The sequence below is a fragment of the Trachymyrmex cornetzi genome, unplaced genomic scaffold (genome assembly GCF_001594075.2).
Source record: "Trachymyrmex cornetzi isolate Tcor2-1 unplaced genomic scaffold, Tcor1.1 scaffold61, whole genome shotgun sequence".
Classification (NCBI taxonomy): domain Eukaryota; kingdom Metazoa; phylum Arthropoda; class Insecta; order Hymenoptera; family Formicidae; genus Trachymyrmex; species Trachymyrmex cornetzi.
The window spans coordinates 1,361,670-1,379,466 of NW_017299926.1; the positions used below are offsets into that span (position 1 = coordinate 1,361,670).

The 17,797-nt window shown below is 31.4% G+C and overlaps 1 protein-coding gene across 1 annotated transcript in view; it reads right to left on the reverse strand.

The window, feature by feature from the left end:
- Nmdar2 (glutamate ionotropic receptor NMDA type subunit 2) overlaps window positions 1–17,797 on the reverse strand; it is a 230,839-nt gene that overhangs the window by 88,753 nt on the left and 124,289 nt on the right. The window contains exons 2-3 of the mRNA XM_018516190.1: window positions 14,255–14,758; window positions 3,004–3,175 (exon numbers count right to left, since the gene is read on the reverse strand). Coding sequence (XP_018371692.1) covers window positions 3,004–3,175; window positions 14,255–14,542 — 460 coding nt within the window. The 5' untranslated portion in view covers window positions 14,543–14,758. The remainder of the gene's footprint in view (window positions 1–3,003; window positions 3,176–14,254; window positions 14,759–17,797) is intronic.

The window sequence follows — 17,797 nt, forward strand, 5'->3', positions numbered from 1 at the left end:
TTCGTATAATGTGAATGAAAAAATTCTTAGATGTTAAATTGACTTTGAGATATATAGATTAATTGAAACAATTGTGTTAAAAACACTCGAAATAATATTCCATTTTTAATTGACATACGCAATTGTTAAGTTAGAAAGGTGACATGAATCTAACACATCAAAATGTTACAAAAATAATAACATATCAATTGTATGTTTATTTTACATTGAAGTAATAATCAAAATGTGGTAACACAAGAAAAATTCTACATACGTGGACGTACGATTTTTTACTGTGTAATATTCATTTCAGCTATTTCTGTTTAAAAAATAAGAGCATACCACAAAGTTTATGTTACGTTTTTATGTTTTATTATCTATGTTATAAAAATCTATGAAATTTTTAAATAAACTAATAAAAATTCTACGAATTTATAAATATTTTAAGTCAGAGACTTGTAAATTCTTAAATCGTAAATATAAGTTATATTTCTATCAATTTTTAACAATAATCAATTCCCATACTTTTTATTCGTTACAAAAAGATACTTTCCAAACGAAACTTCTAAAGTAACCCACAGAATTCACAAAAACAAAGTTTTTTTGAAAAACAAAAACTATTTACAAAGTTTCAGCTTACATTACGTTGCATTCTCCATATCACCTGCTCAATTAATTCTTGCTGCACCAGAGTGTTTAAAATTTTCCTGCGGAAATTTAATGGACTGACAAATGATGGTGCTATGTTACTAAGTGATTGTCATTACTCATTTAAGATTTCCGGTAGTAGTACGATCATTTGTCGGCCAATGTATTCATTCAGGAAGCGCGTGAGGTGATGACGGAACGTGGTACGTGGCAATGGGTGGTGTGACGTGTGATGATGTGTGAGCAAGCAGCGCCTGGCTGTCGTCCAGCTTTTCCAACGTGATTTACATGGCAGAACTGCGCCCGACGTCTCTTTTTCTTTCAACGGAGCGCGGCAGCATGAAAACATCCCATTTCAGCCCAATTCCGATTTTTCATAAATTTAATGCGCTCCAGATAGTTTCCGCCAACATCAATAGGATCTTTAGAAAAAAAGTGAACGTCGACACGTTCACACACAAACACACACTGTCGTTTACCGAATCTAATATACATATTATAAACTTAAAAAATGTTCGAAAATGATTTAAAAAATTTACTGTCTATATTACGAAATTATTAAAAGGAATGTTGCACATAACAATATTTTTAGACATTCTAATTTAACGTTTCTCATTTCTATTTTAACGTTTAAGCGTTTTAATAAACATGAAATATAGATGATATGATATACAAAAAGTAAACTACATACATAATTATTTTAAAAATTATACCAAGTAAAATTACATAAAAAAGTCAAATTAAATAGAAACATTTAGACTTTAGAAATATATAGACATTTTTACATTTATTTTTAAAGCTTTGTGGATTTGTATACATTTTTAAATTTGAAAAGTTATGTAAAATATAACATTCTTTTTCATATTTTAGTATTGTACCGATAACAGGTAAGATCAGGATTAAACAGTAATTAATACTTTCTCATGCTTTCGAAACGGTTCTCTTTAATCAATATTTGCATTGGTCCAATATAATCCTCATTCTGAATTAATTGAATATGAAGCTGTTACTGCGGGTCAGCATGTGCAAACTGTAGAACGGATGTACTTTATGCACTTTCAAAACCCACAATGATCAGAATGCTTGTACTTCATTTCCATCCACTTTATGTTTTATGGATTTGACGCAAAGTTTTCAACGTTAAAATATTCAGTGCAAATATCAATGTTACGAATTTTTGACAAAAGAATAAAAATTATACCGTGATATAAACTCATTTCTATGACAATTTGTTAAAATTATAAATACCGACTATATGTAAGTATATATATATATATAATATATACAAAATTTATTCGCGCCTATTTATTATTTTTACATTGCATCAGACATGTATTTTAAATTAAGATTATATTATCCTGCATGTTACCTTTACACGTTTGGTTTTCGCTTTCTAATTATTTCGCATTACTCGGCATTTTCTACGTTGCTGTAATAGGTACTGTACAGCAAAGATTAAAAAATACAAAATAAATTTCTATTTCGTGTAAAATAGAAATTCATTTTTTAGTTACGTTAGAACTATAAATTATAATCTTGATTTAATGTATAAGCTTTGCGAAGAAGTAATTACGTAAATCGTCAAAAGGATAAATCCAAGTCATTTTACATTTCTGCTTTGCATTCGTTTGACAACAGAGAATCTCTTTATCGCAAGACTAAAGTGCTGATTTGTATCCAGTGGGCACAAAGAACGGTATTAGTGAAAGCAATATAATCCAACGTTCAGATTTTGTTTGATAAAGGCCAAGCCCCATAAAAGCCTCCAATGTCTCTAAAGAAATGGGTTCGTATTGATCTAAGACTTTCTGTTCTCTTCATGAACCTGCTACGATTCCAAAAAATCTCATCATTTGTCATTTTGCAGGTAAATCCTTCTCACAAAAATAAAAAGTTAATAATGGTCGAGATCTTTTTCATAATTCAAAACTCCCTTTAAAACTTTTTATAATCTTCTCATTTGCAAATCAACGAATTTTTAATGTACGACTTATATTACTCCTTTCATAAAATTAAGCACTAAATATTCGCATACCAAATTTGTTAGTGAGAACAAAAGTTCCGGAATTTTTGTATGTATTATTCATTTAGTAGAAATTAAGAATGCAGATTTTGTTTCATACATATATTGCATTTCCAATGCAAAAATGTCAACTGCATTTCGCAAAAAATTGAACACCGACTGTAAATTAAAAATTAAAGTACAAATATATATTTAAAAAACATTATTAATTTGTTAATTTTGTTTTACTTAATTTTATATAACGTAAAATACCTTTGTTAATATATTTACATATAATGTACGATGTGATGGAATGTGTAATAATAATAATATGTGGCTAACAAAGCTATCAATCAAGCAAGATTAATATTCACCAGTTGGGCTAGGCGTAAGTTCCTTCATCGCTATCTTGACATGAAGATCATATCGCTGGAAAAGCCCCAGTCTTGGACCCCTCGTACTTCTCTGCAGTGTGTTAATAGCGGTAGTGACTGCTCTGGTGTACTCTCTCACGCCGAAGGATTTGTACGGTACCATCATGCCCACCTGTTACACAAATATGATGGAGGAAATATGAAATTTTAGTAAGGCGCCTGTTAGACTGTCTTACACACGTACATCATGCGTTTTCGGACAGTACAGAAACGAACAATGTCAGGTGATAAATCATTCTCGCTCCGTCAAACGGTGAGGAAGATCGTCAACAGGTTGTACAAAACGATATTTCGCCAAGTTTCGACCGAGACATGGCAGTTGACGCGGTCACTACGTTACAAATGGTCCGAGTTTAGCAACGAGTGTTATTGTACAATATATATATATATTCACTCGTGATATGTACGATTGCGTTGGAAAATACGTCCATTACATATAATTGTTATATAATTTTATTTTATCATCATTATTGTTGCATTATTTTGGATATTTTGTAATTCTTCTCTTTATTGAATTTTGCTCGATTTATGTTAATATTTTTATTTTTAGACCGTATATGTGAGAAACACAATCAATACTAGAAATTTAAATGCCTATTACGGTCGAAGCTGGATCTTCGTTGCTTTTAAAATAATTCAATCTTGAATTACTAATATATACTATATATGTACTTGCATATATACCATATTGTAGTCTTTTTCAAACTGCGAGGTAATATTTTTTGCAATAAATTTATTAACAGTTTTAATATACTAACATCTATATAATATATGATGCTTGATAGTAGTATCAAATTATTAAAATTGCTTGTCAATTTAATTCGCGATTACTAGAGTAGTTTTAATTGCGTTTATTTAGTCCGGAAAAACAATTCGGCGCGCAGTTTGAAAAAGACTACAATATGGTATATATGCAAGTACATATATAGTATATATCGAGGGGTAAACCGCTGAAGGCATTACTGGGCATTACTGGGCATTACTGGGCATTACTAGGCATTGGTATACAGGATTTTACCCCTCGGGGTAAACCGCTGAGGGCATTACTGGGCATTACTGGGCATTACTAGGCATTGGTATACAGGATTTTGGTCAGCGGTTTACCCCTCGGTATATATAGTAGTAATTCAAGATTGAATTATTTTAAAAGCAACGAAGATCCAGCTTCGACCGTAATATGAACTGTATTATTTTGTTATGTTGTTATTTATTTGTTTAATGGCAATAAATATTGACTGATCTCATAATCTCAATGATAAATTATTTTTTATTCATACTCTTTGCGTCAAAGAATTTGTATAATATTATAATATATCATGTCCGTTTGTTACATAAATATAAAAGAGAAATATATAATTTCGATCCATTTCAAACTAATCAAATTAGATTATTTTCTATACTAATTCGTGTACTTTTTCTCTTTTAAAGTTAGGGAAAATCGGTCGCGGGGTACCATAGGTCACGGGGTACCATAGGTCATTGATTGTTTAACATAATCTAGAATGTTTAAATGAATATTACTAGTACAATACGACTGTTACTTCGTTGCCCCCATACTTTTTATCAAGGTGGCAGTGATTAAATTTCATTGTATCGAAAAGCATCGATCATTAATGGTTTTCGTGGTGCAAAAGTAACTTTTTAATCGCATAAAAATGTTTTAATATTATTTTTGAAGTAGAAGATACATGTATGAAGATACAGTGCAAGTTTCTGCGCATCTTTTCTCAACTTATTACGTTACAAGTAATAATCTAACATTTATTTTTTTATAGTTTTCTATTAAATTATATAATTAAATGTATAGTTGGGGTACCATGGGTCACATTAAATATTCATGATTAAACGAGACAATATAGAAAATATATATACTAAAAGGGCAGTTTATATTTCTAAGCAATTAATTTTATTTATTATTATCGTAATATATTTTTTATTTTATATTAATGATTATTTCTCATTTGTTTTCTTATAACTTTCTATTTTATTATCTAATAATTATTAGTTATAATTATATTTTATTGTATTAGTGACTATGCTAAGAATGTGTAAGTTAATTGAAAATACTTTTCAACTTCCATTACCGTTATTTTTTGTATAATCCTACTATTTTGAGTGTGATCCATGATACCCTGGGTATGGGGCACCATAGGTCATTTTTTAAAAAATATGTTTTTATTTTTTTTTTAAACTAATAAATATTTACTAAATATATATTTAGTAATTATTACACTCTACAACTTATTACACTCTAAATTTCTTGCAGTGAAATCTCACTTCAAGAGAGTGAAAATGCAACCACCCTTGAAAAAAAAGTTAAAATATTTCACTTCTTGAAAAAAAAGTGACGATCTTCACTCTTTTTAGAGTGAAATCTTACTTTTTTGGAATGAGATTTCACTTTTTTGAAATGAAAATTCACTCTAAAAAGAGTGAAGATCGTCACTCTTTTTTCAAGAAGTGAAATATTTTAACTTTTTTTCAAAGGTGGTTGCATTTTCACTTTCTTGGAGTAAGATTTCACTGTAGGAAATTTAGAGTGTAAATTTTAAAATATGTATGATTCTCTCGTGGAGCGGCCGCTCAAGTATGTGTGTATTTTTGTCAGAAAGAAATCTTGCGATTAATGCAAAATCGAGTACACTTAATTTCCATCTTACTATTTACATGTTTGTTTCTTCTTGCGAATTTATTGTGTTCTTGTTATACAACTTAAATATAAGGTTATTATTCCCATTTTGCGTTTCAAGAATTTGATTATATCAACTCGTTTCATTAAAATTATTACAAAGTGTTATTAATGCAAGTTAATTTAATAATTTCGATAAATCCAAGATTGTAATACGCTAATATTACTCGTGTTCTATCTACTTAATTTAAAACGAAATATCCTTAAATTCCTTATCTTAAATCAATAATTTAATTTATTTTATTGGCTTCTTTAATTAAACAAATAAAAATAATATGTTTTTATCAATACTCATTTTAACGTAATAATAATTTTGATTTGTTGCGTATTTCTTTTAAAAATTGTAACTTTATATTGTATCTAGCTAAATTGTACGAACATTTTTCCGAATTAAATGGATGATTCCTCGCTTCACTAGATTTCTTTCGTCCAATACAGTTCAATATCTTTTTTCAATTATTCAACCAATAAAAAATAGAACTTTATCTAACAATTTTAATTATTAAAAAAAAAGATACAAAAATTGTTATATTTAGATGCACTTTTAAGAGTTTCAATTTTTATGACACATGGCTCCCCTATATTTCATTTATAAATAAAATGTAAAATACTTAATAATGTGATGACAGTAGGAATTTTAAACATGTTCTTATTGAAGAAAATAATTCTTTCAAATATAGACATAAAAGTTTCTTCATTATAACATCAGAATTTATTTAAAACGCAACTATTAATAGTAAATATACAGGGTGATTCAAAATAACCTTTTGTTCTTACATATTCTTGACCGTATTCTAAGACGATTTTTCTTTTGGCAAAAATTTATTCGAAGCTTAGTTTTTAAATTATAAAGAGAAATAGTTGGCGTATCACAAGTAGAGTACGGAAGGTAAGCAGGGGCGGCGCGCTCACCGATGCATGCGGGAGCTTACGCATCCATTAGACTCAAAGCACAGAGAATGGACTGCGCGATCCGTATTTAAGTAGTGTATCAAATGTGATCGACAATAATGAGAGAGAGGGACCCGTGGGAGACGGCCAATCTCCCTCTCATTTTCTCTCCCATTACACCATTGAATGGAAAGAGATAGAAACGGTTCCTCTCTCTCTCTCATCCCTATCGACCATTTTGACACACGGATCGCGCAGTCCATTCTTTATGTCTTTGATTAGACTCAACAGTAAGGGGTTCCGCACAATAAAAGGAACAGGGAACAGAGAACACACAGAGAGAAAAAGGTTTCTTTGGATTTAATATTTCTATTTATTTGACTAAAATTTGTTTTATTGAAACAACATATGCTTGTACGAAATATTATTTGTTTGAATAAAAATTTTGCTGTTTCATTCGAGAAATCTCTATTGCTTGACAGAAATAATATCTTTCAATTAAATAATATATTATTTGGTTACAATGAATACGAACAATGAAACAAATTGTTTATTTGAAAATAGCAAAATATATTTATAGAGGTTAGGTTATTCCATCATGCAAATAATTGCCTTCTTAGAATAATCATTACATTTTTTGACCGAAAATATGGAAACAATGGCTTATACGTCTAACAACAGGATTAAACGAGCAGTGCTATGTGCTACATCAATTACGTTTGTACCGTACAGTTGATCACGCGAATACTGAAGATAGATATTATCTGTTCAAACAAATAATGTATTTACGACAAAGATATACATTGTTCCAAATTCAAACAATCGCACTTATTGATTCAAACATTGGTTTGTTTGGACCATTCCAAATAACTTTATTTGGATACGATAACATTTATTACATTCAAAGAAATCTTTTTCTCGGTGCAGAAAATAAGAATTTTAACCTATTAGAAATTATGTATTGTGGAATACACAGTTTCTGATATAGGTTCAAATTTTTATTCTCTGTTCTTTGTTCCTTGTTCCTTTTATTGTGCGGAGCCCCAAACGCGATAGTACACACGCCTATAGTAATACATTCGAATTCTTTTTCTCACTGTCTCCCCTCCCCCCTCTCTCCATCTCTCGCTCTCCCCGTAATTCTTACGCACTCATTCATTCACTCAGTTATCTACATTAACTATTACTAACTGTAACTTGAAAATGATATCGAAACATTTGTGCTTGCTTTGAATGGTTCTAATAAAAATTAAGTGTTAAAAAATATTTTGTACAAATGTAGAATCAGACAAAATAATAGCACGAAGTCGACATAAATTTAAATATAAATATATGATAAATTTGCTATTTCCAAAGTGGAAAGGTGTACACAAACACTAACACGTGTGTGTAAGTATTTAACACATATATTCGATAAAATAATTTACATCAATAACAAAAACTGTTGATTCACACTCTCTCACATACACACAAAAATTACAATTGCTTTAGCAATTATCAGATCAGATTTACGATCAATGGCCGTCTTCTTAAAGATGATCGGATGCCTGTATAGCTATCCCGAATTACGCAATCTACGTCGTCAATATACGGTCGAATTTTTTCCCGAAATACGCACTTTTCGCGATTCCGACGTTCCGTCGTTGCGTTAAATAAACCAGATACGAATGATTGACTCGTGGCCCACTTACCAACACAAACGCGTAACTGCCTTACACGAACGTGAATCTATGCAGGCGGTTATCTCGCTGCGGTGCGCTTCGTTCGCCTCGGTCGTATCTACGAGTTCTTAAACTCGGAATATTTGCGTCCCCGAGTTGTCGCGCTTACTCGCGGACACTCCCACTACGATAATTAAGCGGTATTAATTAATCTCGGGGCCTGACCGTTTTTTACGCGTTCGTCTCTAATGGCGGTAGACTCCCCGATGATGTCATGGCTCTTCTCTCGTCTTGACATGCGCAGTTCATTGGAACTACTTTCACATTCTCATGCACTCATTAAATGCTTAATTATCGTTTAATATATTTCAATTTTCTTCTTGTCGTCAAAATACATAAAATAATTGTTTTGATAAGATACGCCTCGCCGGCATTCGCTTATAAACGCCGAGTACGCCGAGGTGCAGCACCTTCTGCCATCTGTCACTTTAGTTATGTTGTATACTTTGCGCTAATTATCACACAAAACTTGCCAATTTTAACATAAAATTACTTATCTTTACTGGATCTATCGTCCTGAAATGATTTTACATTCAGATCCTGCATTTTAGCGTAACCGTTTCCGTATTCGCTTCCGTGACTTGCAAGCTTCCCAGTTAGAAATGATAATGGAATCGACATCGAATCGACGCCGATTCGATGCTTTCGTCGTCGAACGACGTCGAATCGACATCGATTCGATGTCGATTCCATTATCATTTCTGACTGGGTCTCAATATCTATATATGTCATACTGATTCTTAAAATTAAGAAAACCAAATTTCTCTTTCGGTCGTATTTTTCTAAAACTTAAAACAAATCCTTTAGCTAAAACAAAATTTAGCTTGGAAGGAAGAAACAGCCTAGCTGAAGGCAATCCAGAGCCGCGAGAGAGGCTGAATCCCAGGATTCTGGAATTAATTCAACTTTCTCAATTGTAGGAGACACTGAGTCGCGACCATTAAGTAGTAATTGCCAGAGACATAATAATATAATTATTTCGGTACTCTAAAAGGCTTAGGACGCTCGCGCGCTATGCAAGAGTCCGGGTTCGACTCCCGGTCGAGGTAATATTTTTCGCAATAAGAATTAATTATTTACAGATTTTAATATTTTATTCATCATTATTAAGACCGTTTCGAAGATGCGAATAAGCATAAAAAATTTGTTAAATTGCCAGTCAATTTAACTCGTGATACTACTGCGGTAGTTTAATAGCGTTTCAAGACCGAAAAATCATTTCGGCGGGGTGGCACCCAGTTGGACACGGCTCAATTGGACACGAGCCACTCACAGCGCTTGAGACTACAAAGCTCCTAAGCACCGGTCGCTGTGATTGGTAGTGTCCAATCGAGACGTGGTCAATCGGGATCACCCCATTTCGGCGCGCGTTTCTGAGGACTACAAACCATACGTAGTATATAAATTCACATAAGAATCTTACAAGCACTAAGATCCTGATAAACCGTTTAAGGCTTTGATTTCTATAGTTTGTATTATCACATATACGGTCCTATAATATATTATAATTATTTCATCAGCGGAATTAATTAATTAAGGCACTTAAATAGAGAATATACGGTCACATCCATACCGCGGACCTAACCCCTACCTGACCGATGAGGTCGGCCGGACACCACCCCCTCCGACCTAACCATTGGGGTTGGTAGGAACCTACCTCCCCGACCTAACCGTTAGAGTCGGCTGGAACCTATCCCCCGACCTAATCGTTGAGGTCGGAACCTACCCCACCGACCTAACCATTGGGGTCGGCCAGAATCTACTCCCCCGATCTAACCATTGGGGTCGGCCGGAACTTACCCCCCCCGCCGACAGAACCGTTGGGATCGGCCGAAACCTACCCGGGACGTAACTCCGGTCAGGGGTAGAGGTAACGTTTCGGTCGGGAGGGTAGGTTCCGGTCGACCTCAACGGTTATTTCTCAACAAAAAATAGGGAACACTTTAGAACACGTTCAAAATTGCATAATATTCAGAACACCGTAACTCGATGAAAAATTATCGTAGACAAAAAAAAATTAAAAGCGCATTTGAAACTTGAAATCTCTACTTTCGAAATCGGTAATTGATATTTCAATGTGACTGATTCTTTACGGTGATATACGTACACAAATGGATACCCGATAAATTTGAAAATTTTGTACAAATTTTATGAAGGTCTATGGCATGAAATAAAAGTTATATAAAAATGCGATTTACGGTAATCGAAAGATTTAATCTTTGCCTTTTCAATTAGCTTTTTTATTGATTTCTATGCGATTTTTCTTCGCCGAGTTATTAAACGTTGAAGTAAAAGTAATCATTTTTCAACCCCGGACCTAATCGTAAAAGATCAGTCGGATTGAAATATCTATTACCGTTTTCAAAAGTAAAAAGTTCAACCTTTAAAATCCTTTTTTAAGAATCCCATTACGACCATTTTTGACGAAGTTATTTCTATCTTGAAGTTAAAGGATCATTTAGAATTTAGAATTATCATTAAAAAGGCCAAATTCAGGGTTTACACACACACACACATGTCTCTGCGAAAAATGATTACGAAACATTTGGAATAACTGTTTTAAAGCTAAAAGCCATAACTTTCGAATGCTTCAAATCATGTTTCTATGTAAAAATTTTATTACAAATGCTAATTTGAAGTCGATCTTTTAAAATTAAAAAATAAACGTCAACTTTGATGACGTGCACGGAATAAAAAATCTTTATTGGCTAACGTTAATGTAGGCGGTAAACGTTATTTTTCAAGAAATGGTAAGTGCACTTCAAAAATCCCTCTCAAAAGAATATCACATAATAATGTAAGAGATATTGTTTTACACGAAAGTGTTTTTTAGTTTTAGACATCTGTATTCAATTTTTCAAGAAAATTCTTTTTATTTTATAGAGTGTCAAAGGTACATCATTTTAGAAAGTATTATAGTATATTGTTCTCTTATTCAGGACACACACACACACACAGAACTGAGAACATTTTTTATTCTGTGCATGTCATCAAAGTAGAAGTTTACTTTTTAATTTTAAAAGATCGACTTCAAATTAGCATCATTTGTGATACAATTTTTACATAGAAACATGATTTGAAACATTTAAAGGTCATGGCTTTAAGTTTTAAAACGATTATTTCAAACGTTTCACATAATCATTTTTTGCAAAGATACATAAATATTTATTTTGCCCTTTTTAACGCTAATTCTAAATGATGTCTTTAACTTCAAGATAACTTTGTCGAAAATGATCATAATGAGATTTTTTAAAAAGCATTTTAAAGGTTGATCTCTTTACTTTTGAAATCGGTAATAGATATTTCAATCTGACTGATGTTTTACGGAGCTATACGGACGCAAATGGATACCTGGCAAATCTGAAAATTTTGTACAAATTGTATAAAGGTCTCTGGTGTGAAGTAAAAATCACACAAAAATGCAATTTACAGCAATCGAAAGAGTGAATCTTTATACCTCCAATTTGTTTTTTATTGAGTACTGTACGATTTTTTTTTACCGAGTTATTGAACGTTGAAGCAAAAATGATCACTTTTGCTTCAACGTTCAATAACTCAGTGAGGAAAAATCGTACAGCATTCAATAAAAAAGCAAATTGAAGGTAAAGATTCACTCTTTCGACTGCCGTAAACCGCATTTTTATGTAAATTTTACTTCACGCCACAGATCTGTGTAAAGTTTGTAAAAATTTTTCATATTTGACGGGTATCCATTTGTGTCTGTATATCTCCATAAAGAATTAGTCAGATTAAAATATCAATCACCAATTTCGAAAGTAGAAATTTCAAGCTTTCAAATGCTTTTTTGATTTGTTGTTTGCGATAATTTTTCACCGAGTTATGATGTTCTGAATATTGCGCAATTTTGAACGTGTTCTAAAGTGTTCTCTATTTTTTGTTGAGTAGTGTATATAGAGAGATTACGTATTTATATCTAAAAATAAGAAAAAGTAAATACATTGTGACTTTTAATAGGTCGTTCAGTTTTGTCATTATATTATCAAACTATTTAATTGTGCGATCAATATTTCCTTTGTCCAATGTCTTATATGATTTGTAAATTGTTATGTCGATATATAAATATTTAACTTAATAACACTTGTTAAATATTAACGACAGATCATTACAATTTTTACTTGTCGCCAATGTACCGCATCACGATCGACAATACATTAAGAGCTCAAAGCAATCAGAAAAGTGCAGCAAGGGGGCATCTTGTTCATTTTATTATCACAAGAATGGACTAGCGCGCACCTGTTGCATAAATCGATCGATGCGAATGAATACCTACGTGTAGGCTTAGACTGGACAGCGGCTTACGTTTCAGTTTATCAATAATGCTTTTTAGCAAAAGACCAGTTAGTTTAAGGTAGCTCTATAAGGAAATCGTTTCATCATATTTTTCTGCAACGATCAAGACTTTGGTTTTTGGCGCAATATTTTTTCCATAATTTTATGATGTATAATACAATCATGGAAAATTTTGATTTAATACAAAATTTTCTATCTGCAAGCGCGCACAAAGAAAAATAAAATACTTGATCTTCCATTATCAATATTATACAGTTTATTTGGAAATAAAATAATTTTATTTAACTAAAATATTAAGAAATATTAGTATTGTTTCCTAGACGTACAAAATATATTAGTATTGCTTTCATTAATAATTTATACACATCTACGATAAATGTAAATATTCTAAAAAGATTTATAATTTTTAATTCTTTATTTCAAGAGCATTTAGAGATTTAAAAATATTTTCTGTAGAAATATTTTCATTCATAAAATTATCACCTTTCGTGACATTAAATCGAGAAAAATTATATTTTAATAAGTATTCTCTCAAATATCGTTTGAATAACGGATTTAACTCGGAAAAGTAACGTAATCCATCGATTATTGGTAACGAATCGCATCACTAACCGTATATTTATCGACTTTAATTGCACTCTATTCCGAAGTACAGATGGTACTTGTGCTGCAATCAATGTATTAAATGGAGACGAAAATCCATAAATTGACTCATTGTGGATCGACATGGATTTGAAAAATTGAGATAAAATTCATGAATCCATGAAAATGAGTGGTTTCCTGAAAATTTCAACTCGATTGAGTTCGAATAATACTGAGGTAACTATCCCCGAATAATGTGAGTTATGAACTTGATGAATTCATTAACATTCATTAAAGGTGATTATCTCCACGTCGAATATTCTCAAAACGTTAAAAACTTTTCGTCAACTGCATTTAAATGAAGCTGACAGCCAGAAGAGTATAATTTGTGCAAAAAATATGACTTAATTAAATATCCAAATCGTAAAATATTTTATCTAAAGAATATATAATTGATGATCTATTAATGGGAGAAAAAGCGAAAAGAATTGTATGATAAATTGATTACCGTAAAAATTACAAAAATGCACAAAGAAAGATTTGTGCAAGTCATAACAGATATATTGTATAGTCTGTAAATCCTTTTCTGTAATATTAAAAATTAAATACACTTTCTTTTAATAGTTGACGGATAATTTTAATTACATACATATATTATATCTTTCGATTAAAGTAAAAATGTTTCTAATAATATAGAATTTATTGAGTACTAAATAATATAATTATTTTTCGATATAATACTTTTTTAATAAAATTTTCTTAACATGCAAAACAAATTTTCGCATTTTGTCAATGAAACATTCGTACGGCTTTTTCAGTTTATCCTTGAAAATACACTTTTTACATTGAAATATAATAAATTTACATTACAAACTTACTTTAAATTTCTTATATCAAGGATATAAAAGTTCTCTTTTAGAAGAAACATTTCGGCTTTAATAAATGATGGATTTGAGATTTTTTTTTTACCAAATCCATTTCAGAAAAAAGTCATTACCTTGAGATCGGTGATGTTATAATTATTCCCCACAGAAGATTGCGGTGTGAAACGCGTAGGAGTAGTCGTGGTGGTTGTGGTAGTCGGAAATGATCGCTGTCTCGTTGAGTTCGATAGTCTAGTTCCTTCACCGATACGAACTGCTGAATTGCCTCTACCCACGTTTACGCCCTTGACTGTTCCCCTGTTTCCGATTTTGATGCCTCCTTCTCTAATAGTGTTACCCGCTGGACTACCTAGCACCAACAACGGTGACATCACCAAAGAGAGGATCCACGCAGTCCTCATGGCGCGGAATTTGTTGCTCGAAGCGACGACCGTTTTTGTCACGAGATGGTGATCTGTCGACGATTGATTCGATCGTGTACCGCTCCTTCGTGCTATCTTGACACTGCGCTTCCATTCAAAATGCCGGTGAATTCTTTAGCGTCGCGACGACGCAACGCAATTGCATGCACGCGCATTTCTGCTGTCGTAACGTCGTCTCATCGCGATTTGATGCGCCTGAAATACAAATTTCAAATTTGTTAATATCAAATAAACAATGATTCAAGTATAGAAATCACGAAAAAGTTAAAAAAAATTCTGTTATAATCTTTCTCAATATATATTGCATTCAATATTTTGTTTTTAACAAAAAACATATTCTACTGTAAGCATGCTTTATTGTCTTAAAATTTTAATAAAATCATTATCCCTTCGAGGGAAACGAAACACGTGTAAATACTTAATGTACGGTAGGGGAATAAATACAAGACATGTTGAAATAATCCTTTATATTTTTCACTAAAGCTTTAGCTAAGAAGGTCTTTAATTTAGTTGCCCTAATTTGCCGTCGGAGCAAATACAGGCTCATCCTAAGGTTAATTCCCTTTAATTCCTCGGTTCGCTCTACCTCTTTTGTACTATTATCTAAATCGGGAGTTACAGTTTGGTATGTCTATAGAATATGTCTTTGATCAGTGAGCCATGTAATAAGGTTTTGTTTTAGAGAGAATTGCATATGGATCAATCAAAGAACAGCCGGCTGTATATAATGGTCAATTTCCCGTAGGATTAGTCGGACAGTTTGATCGGTCATCGCTACCTGTCATCGTACACGTATGTGAAATGCTCTATCTGACAGATCGAGTCTATCACAAATCGAGTCTGCACATTGATACCGTAAATCTGTAAAGTCTAATCGGATAAATTCCAATTTCATGAACTTGCAGCTTTGACATACATATATCATTTTCATGGATTAAAAATAATCTGACTTAAACCTTTTAAATTAAAAATATATATATAATCGCAACATTACTACTCTCTCTATTTATTTTAAATATTTTATAATACTGGACGAGGTGTGAATACAAATTTAAACATTATGTCATATTTTGTAAGAGAAATACGATAAAAAAAATAATGGTAAAACTTGTTAACAAGTTGGCTGATTAAAATTTGCATAAATTTGGCAAATAGAATAAAAGAGTAACATACAAATTAATAACACAATTAACACAATACTTAGTTAGTTTCGGATAAAAAAATAGCATCTTGTTTAAATTATCATAAGATATACGTCCTAAAATATACTTCTTAAGTTATCAAGAATTTTCCAAAGGAAATTATCATTGCAGAAAAAAAATTGCTAAAATTTCTAAAATTTCTAAAATAAAAAGACAGAAAAAAAGATATACATGTTTGTTTCGAATATTATATATACAAGTATGTCTATTTGAATGTTTTATTTTCTTTTAATATGTAATAAAAAAAATAAATATTTTGTAAAGAAATACTGAAAGCTATATTAAGTATAAATCGATTTCATTCGAAACTGACACCTGAATGTTGTATTCAGAGCACATAAAAGAGATACATATTTTCTTATGGAAATATGATACAGATTGATATCCAGGAATAGAGCAGCAAGCACGCTTCATGTTCAAATATAATCCTTATATCGTACTTTAAAGAATTTCAAATAGAACGTTCAACTTTCAAGAGTCTTTCTTCGGTTTCAGAATTTTCCGATCTGATTTTTCGGACTTCACTAGAATACTTCACTCTTCTAAAGAGCGAGCTTTCAAGTCCTGTAACGAGAGAAACTTTTGGTCTTACATAAGTTCAGCGACTAATCGGTAATATCTAAAAGAAAAAAGCTTTTGATTCAGTAATATTTAAAAGAAAAAAAACTTTCGATTTTGAAAAAGATATAGTCGATAAAAATATGAAATATATCAAATTAGATTCGATCAATTTATTACATAAAATAATTTTAACCGTGTGTAGAATATATAGATTTGTATTGCCAATTATAAGCAATTACGTTTTACGTAAATTATGTGTTTAAATATTTTCTATTAAATTAAGTTTTAGTCAACTGTAATTTTAAAATATTATGTTATTATATTCAAAGAAATAAAAAAAGTTTTTTTAATTTTTAGCTTATACTTAATAAACGTTGCAACTTTGATGTTAACATTATGAATTTTCATAAATTTTATGGATTCTAGGTTGTCTTAAACAAAACTCAAGTTTCTATAAAATTGAATGTTTATTTACTTCAATTGTTCAAGTACGTCAATCGTGTTAAATAGAAGTTTACTAACTTTTGTAAGATTTTCTATTCTAAAGTAGGTTCCCATTTTGTGGCGTGAAAGCTTTTCACGGCTTTCCTTTCGTAACATAAAACGTAGATATTGGTCCTTTCACGTTACGGTCGACAATTTTTCTAAGTTTCATCGAACTTCAATCATTCAACTTCCAATAACAAATGTGAACAAGATTGTATCATTGATGCGTATATCTACAGCATATATATACAACTAATAGCAAAATGATTTTACAGTATAATTTTTATATTTTTCATTGTAGACCTACTATAAAAAAATTGTAAAAATGTATATGAAATATTACGATTTAAGTGATCTTTCATTAACCGACACATAAACTTTGTTCCATAGAAAATATGTGATGCGTTGTCGATAACGAAAATGATATATTGCCGATATTTCCTGCTTTATTTCTCGATTGTCAGACCTGCATTCAAAATGACGTTTGTTTCAACTTTGACATGCTGGCAGCTGTTTCATTATTGCGATGTTTCTACTACGCAGACTCTCATCGGTTCCAACTGCAATTTATATTTTGAACACGTATGAAATGCTATACATACGACATGACGATAGGTATTTTTAAATTTTTAGTTATCTTTCTCGGGGACTGCTATTAATCATTGACATGGTAATAGAGTGATTTGCATGGAAATCGTAATAATAGAAGCATTATACGTATTAACGTCACATGCGAATTCGATTTGTAATTTACGAGTAATGCGCTTGACTTTACATGCAAACAATTTTAATCCCAAGCCAGCATTATACATTCAAATGTAAAATGTAAAACGCAGACGACTGGTACAAATTCAATCGCGACACATTGCATTGTATTTCCTACTTGCATAACAATAATTTTTATGCCGGTATAATGCGAATGCAATATACAATTGAGATGCTTTATAACCAATGTGATTTCTCTTAATATATATATATATATATA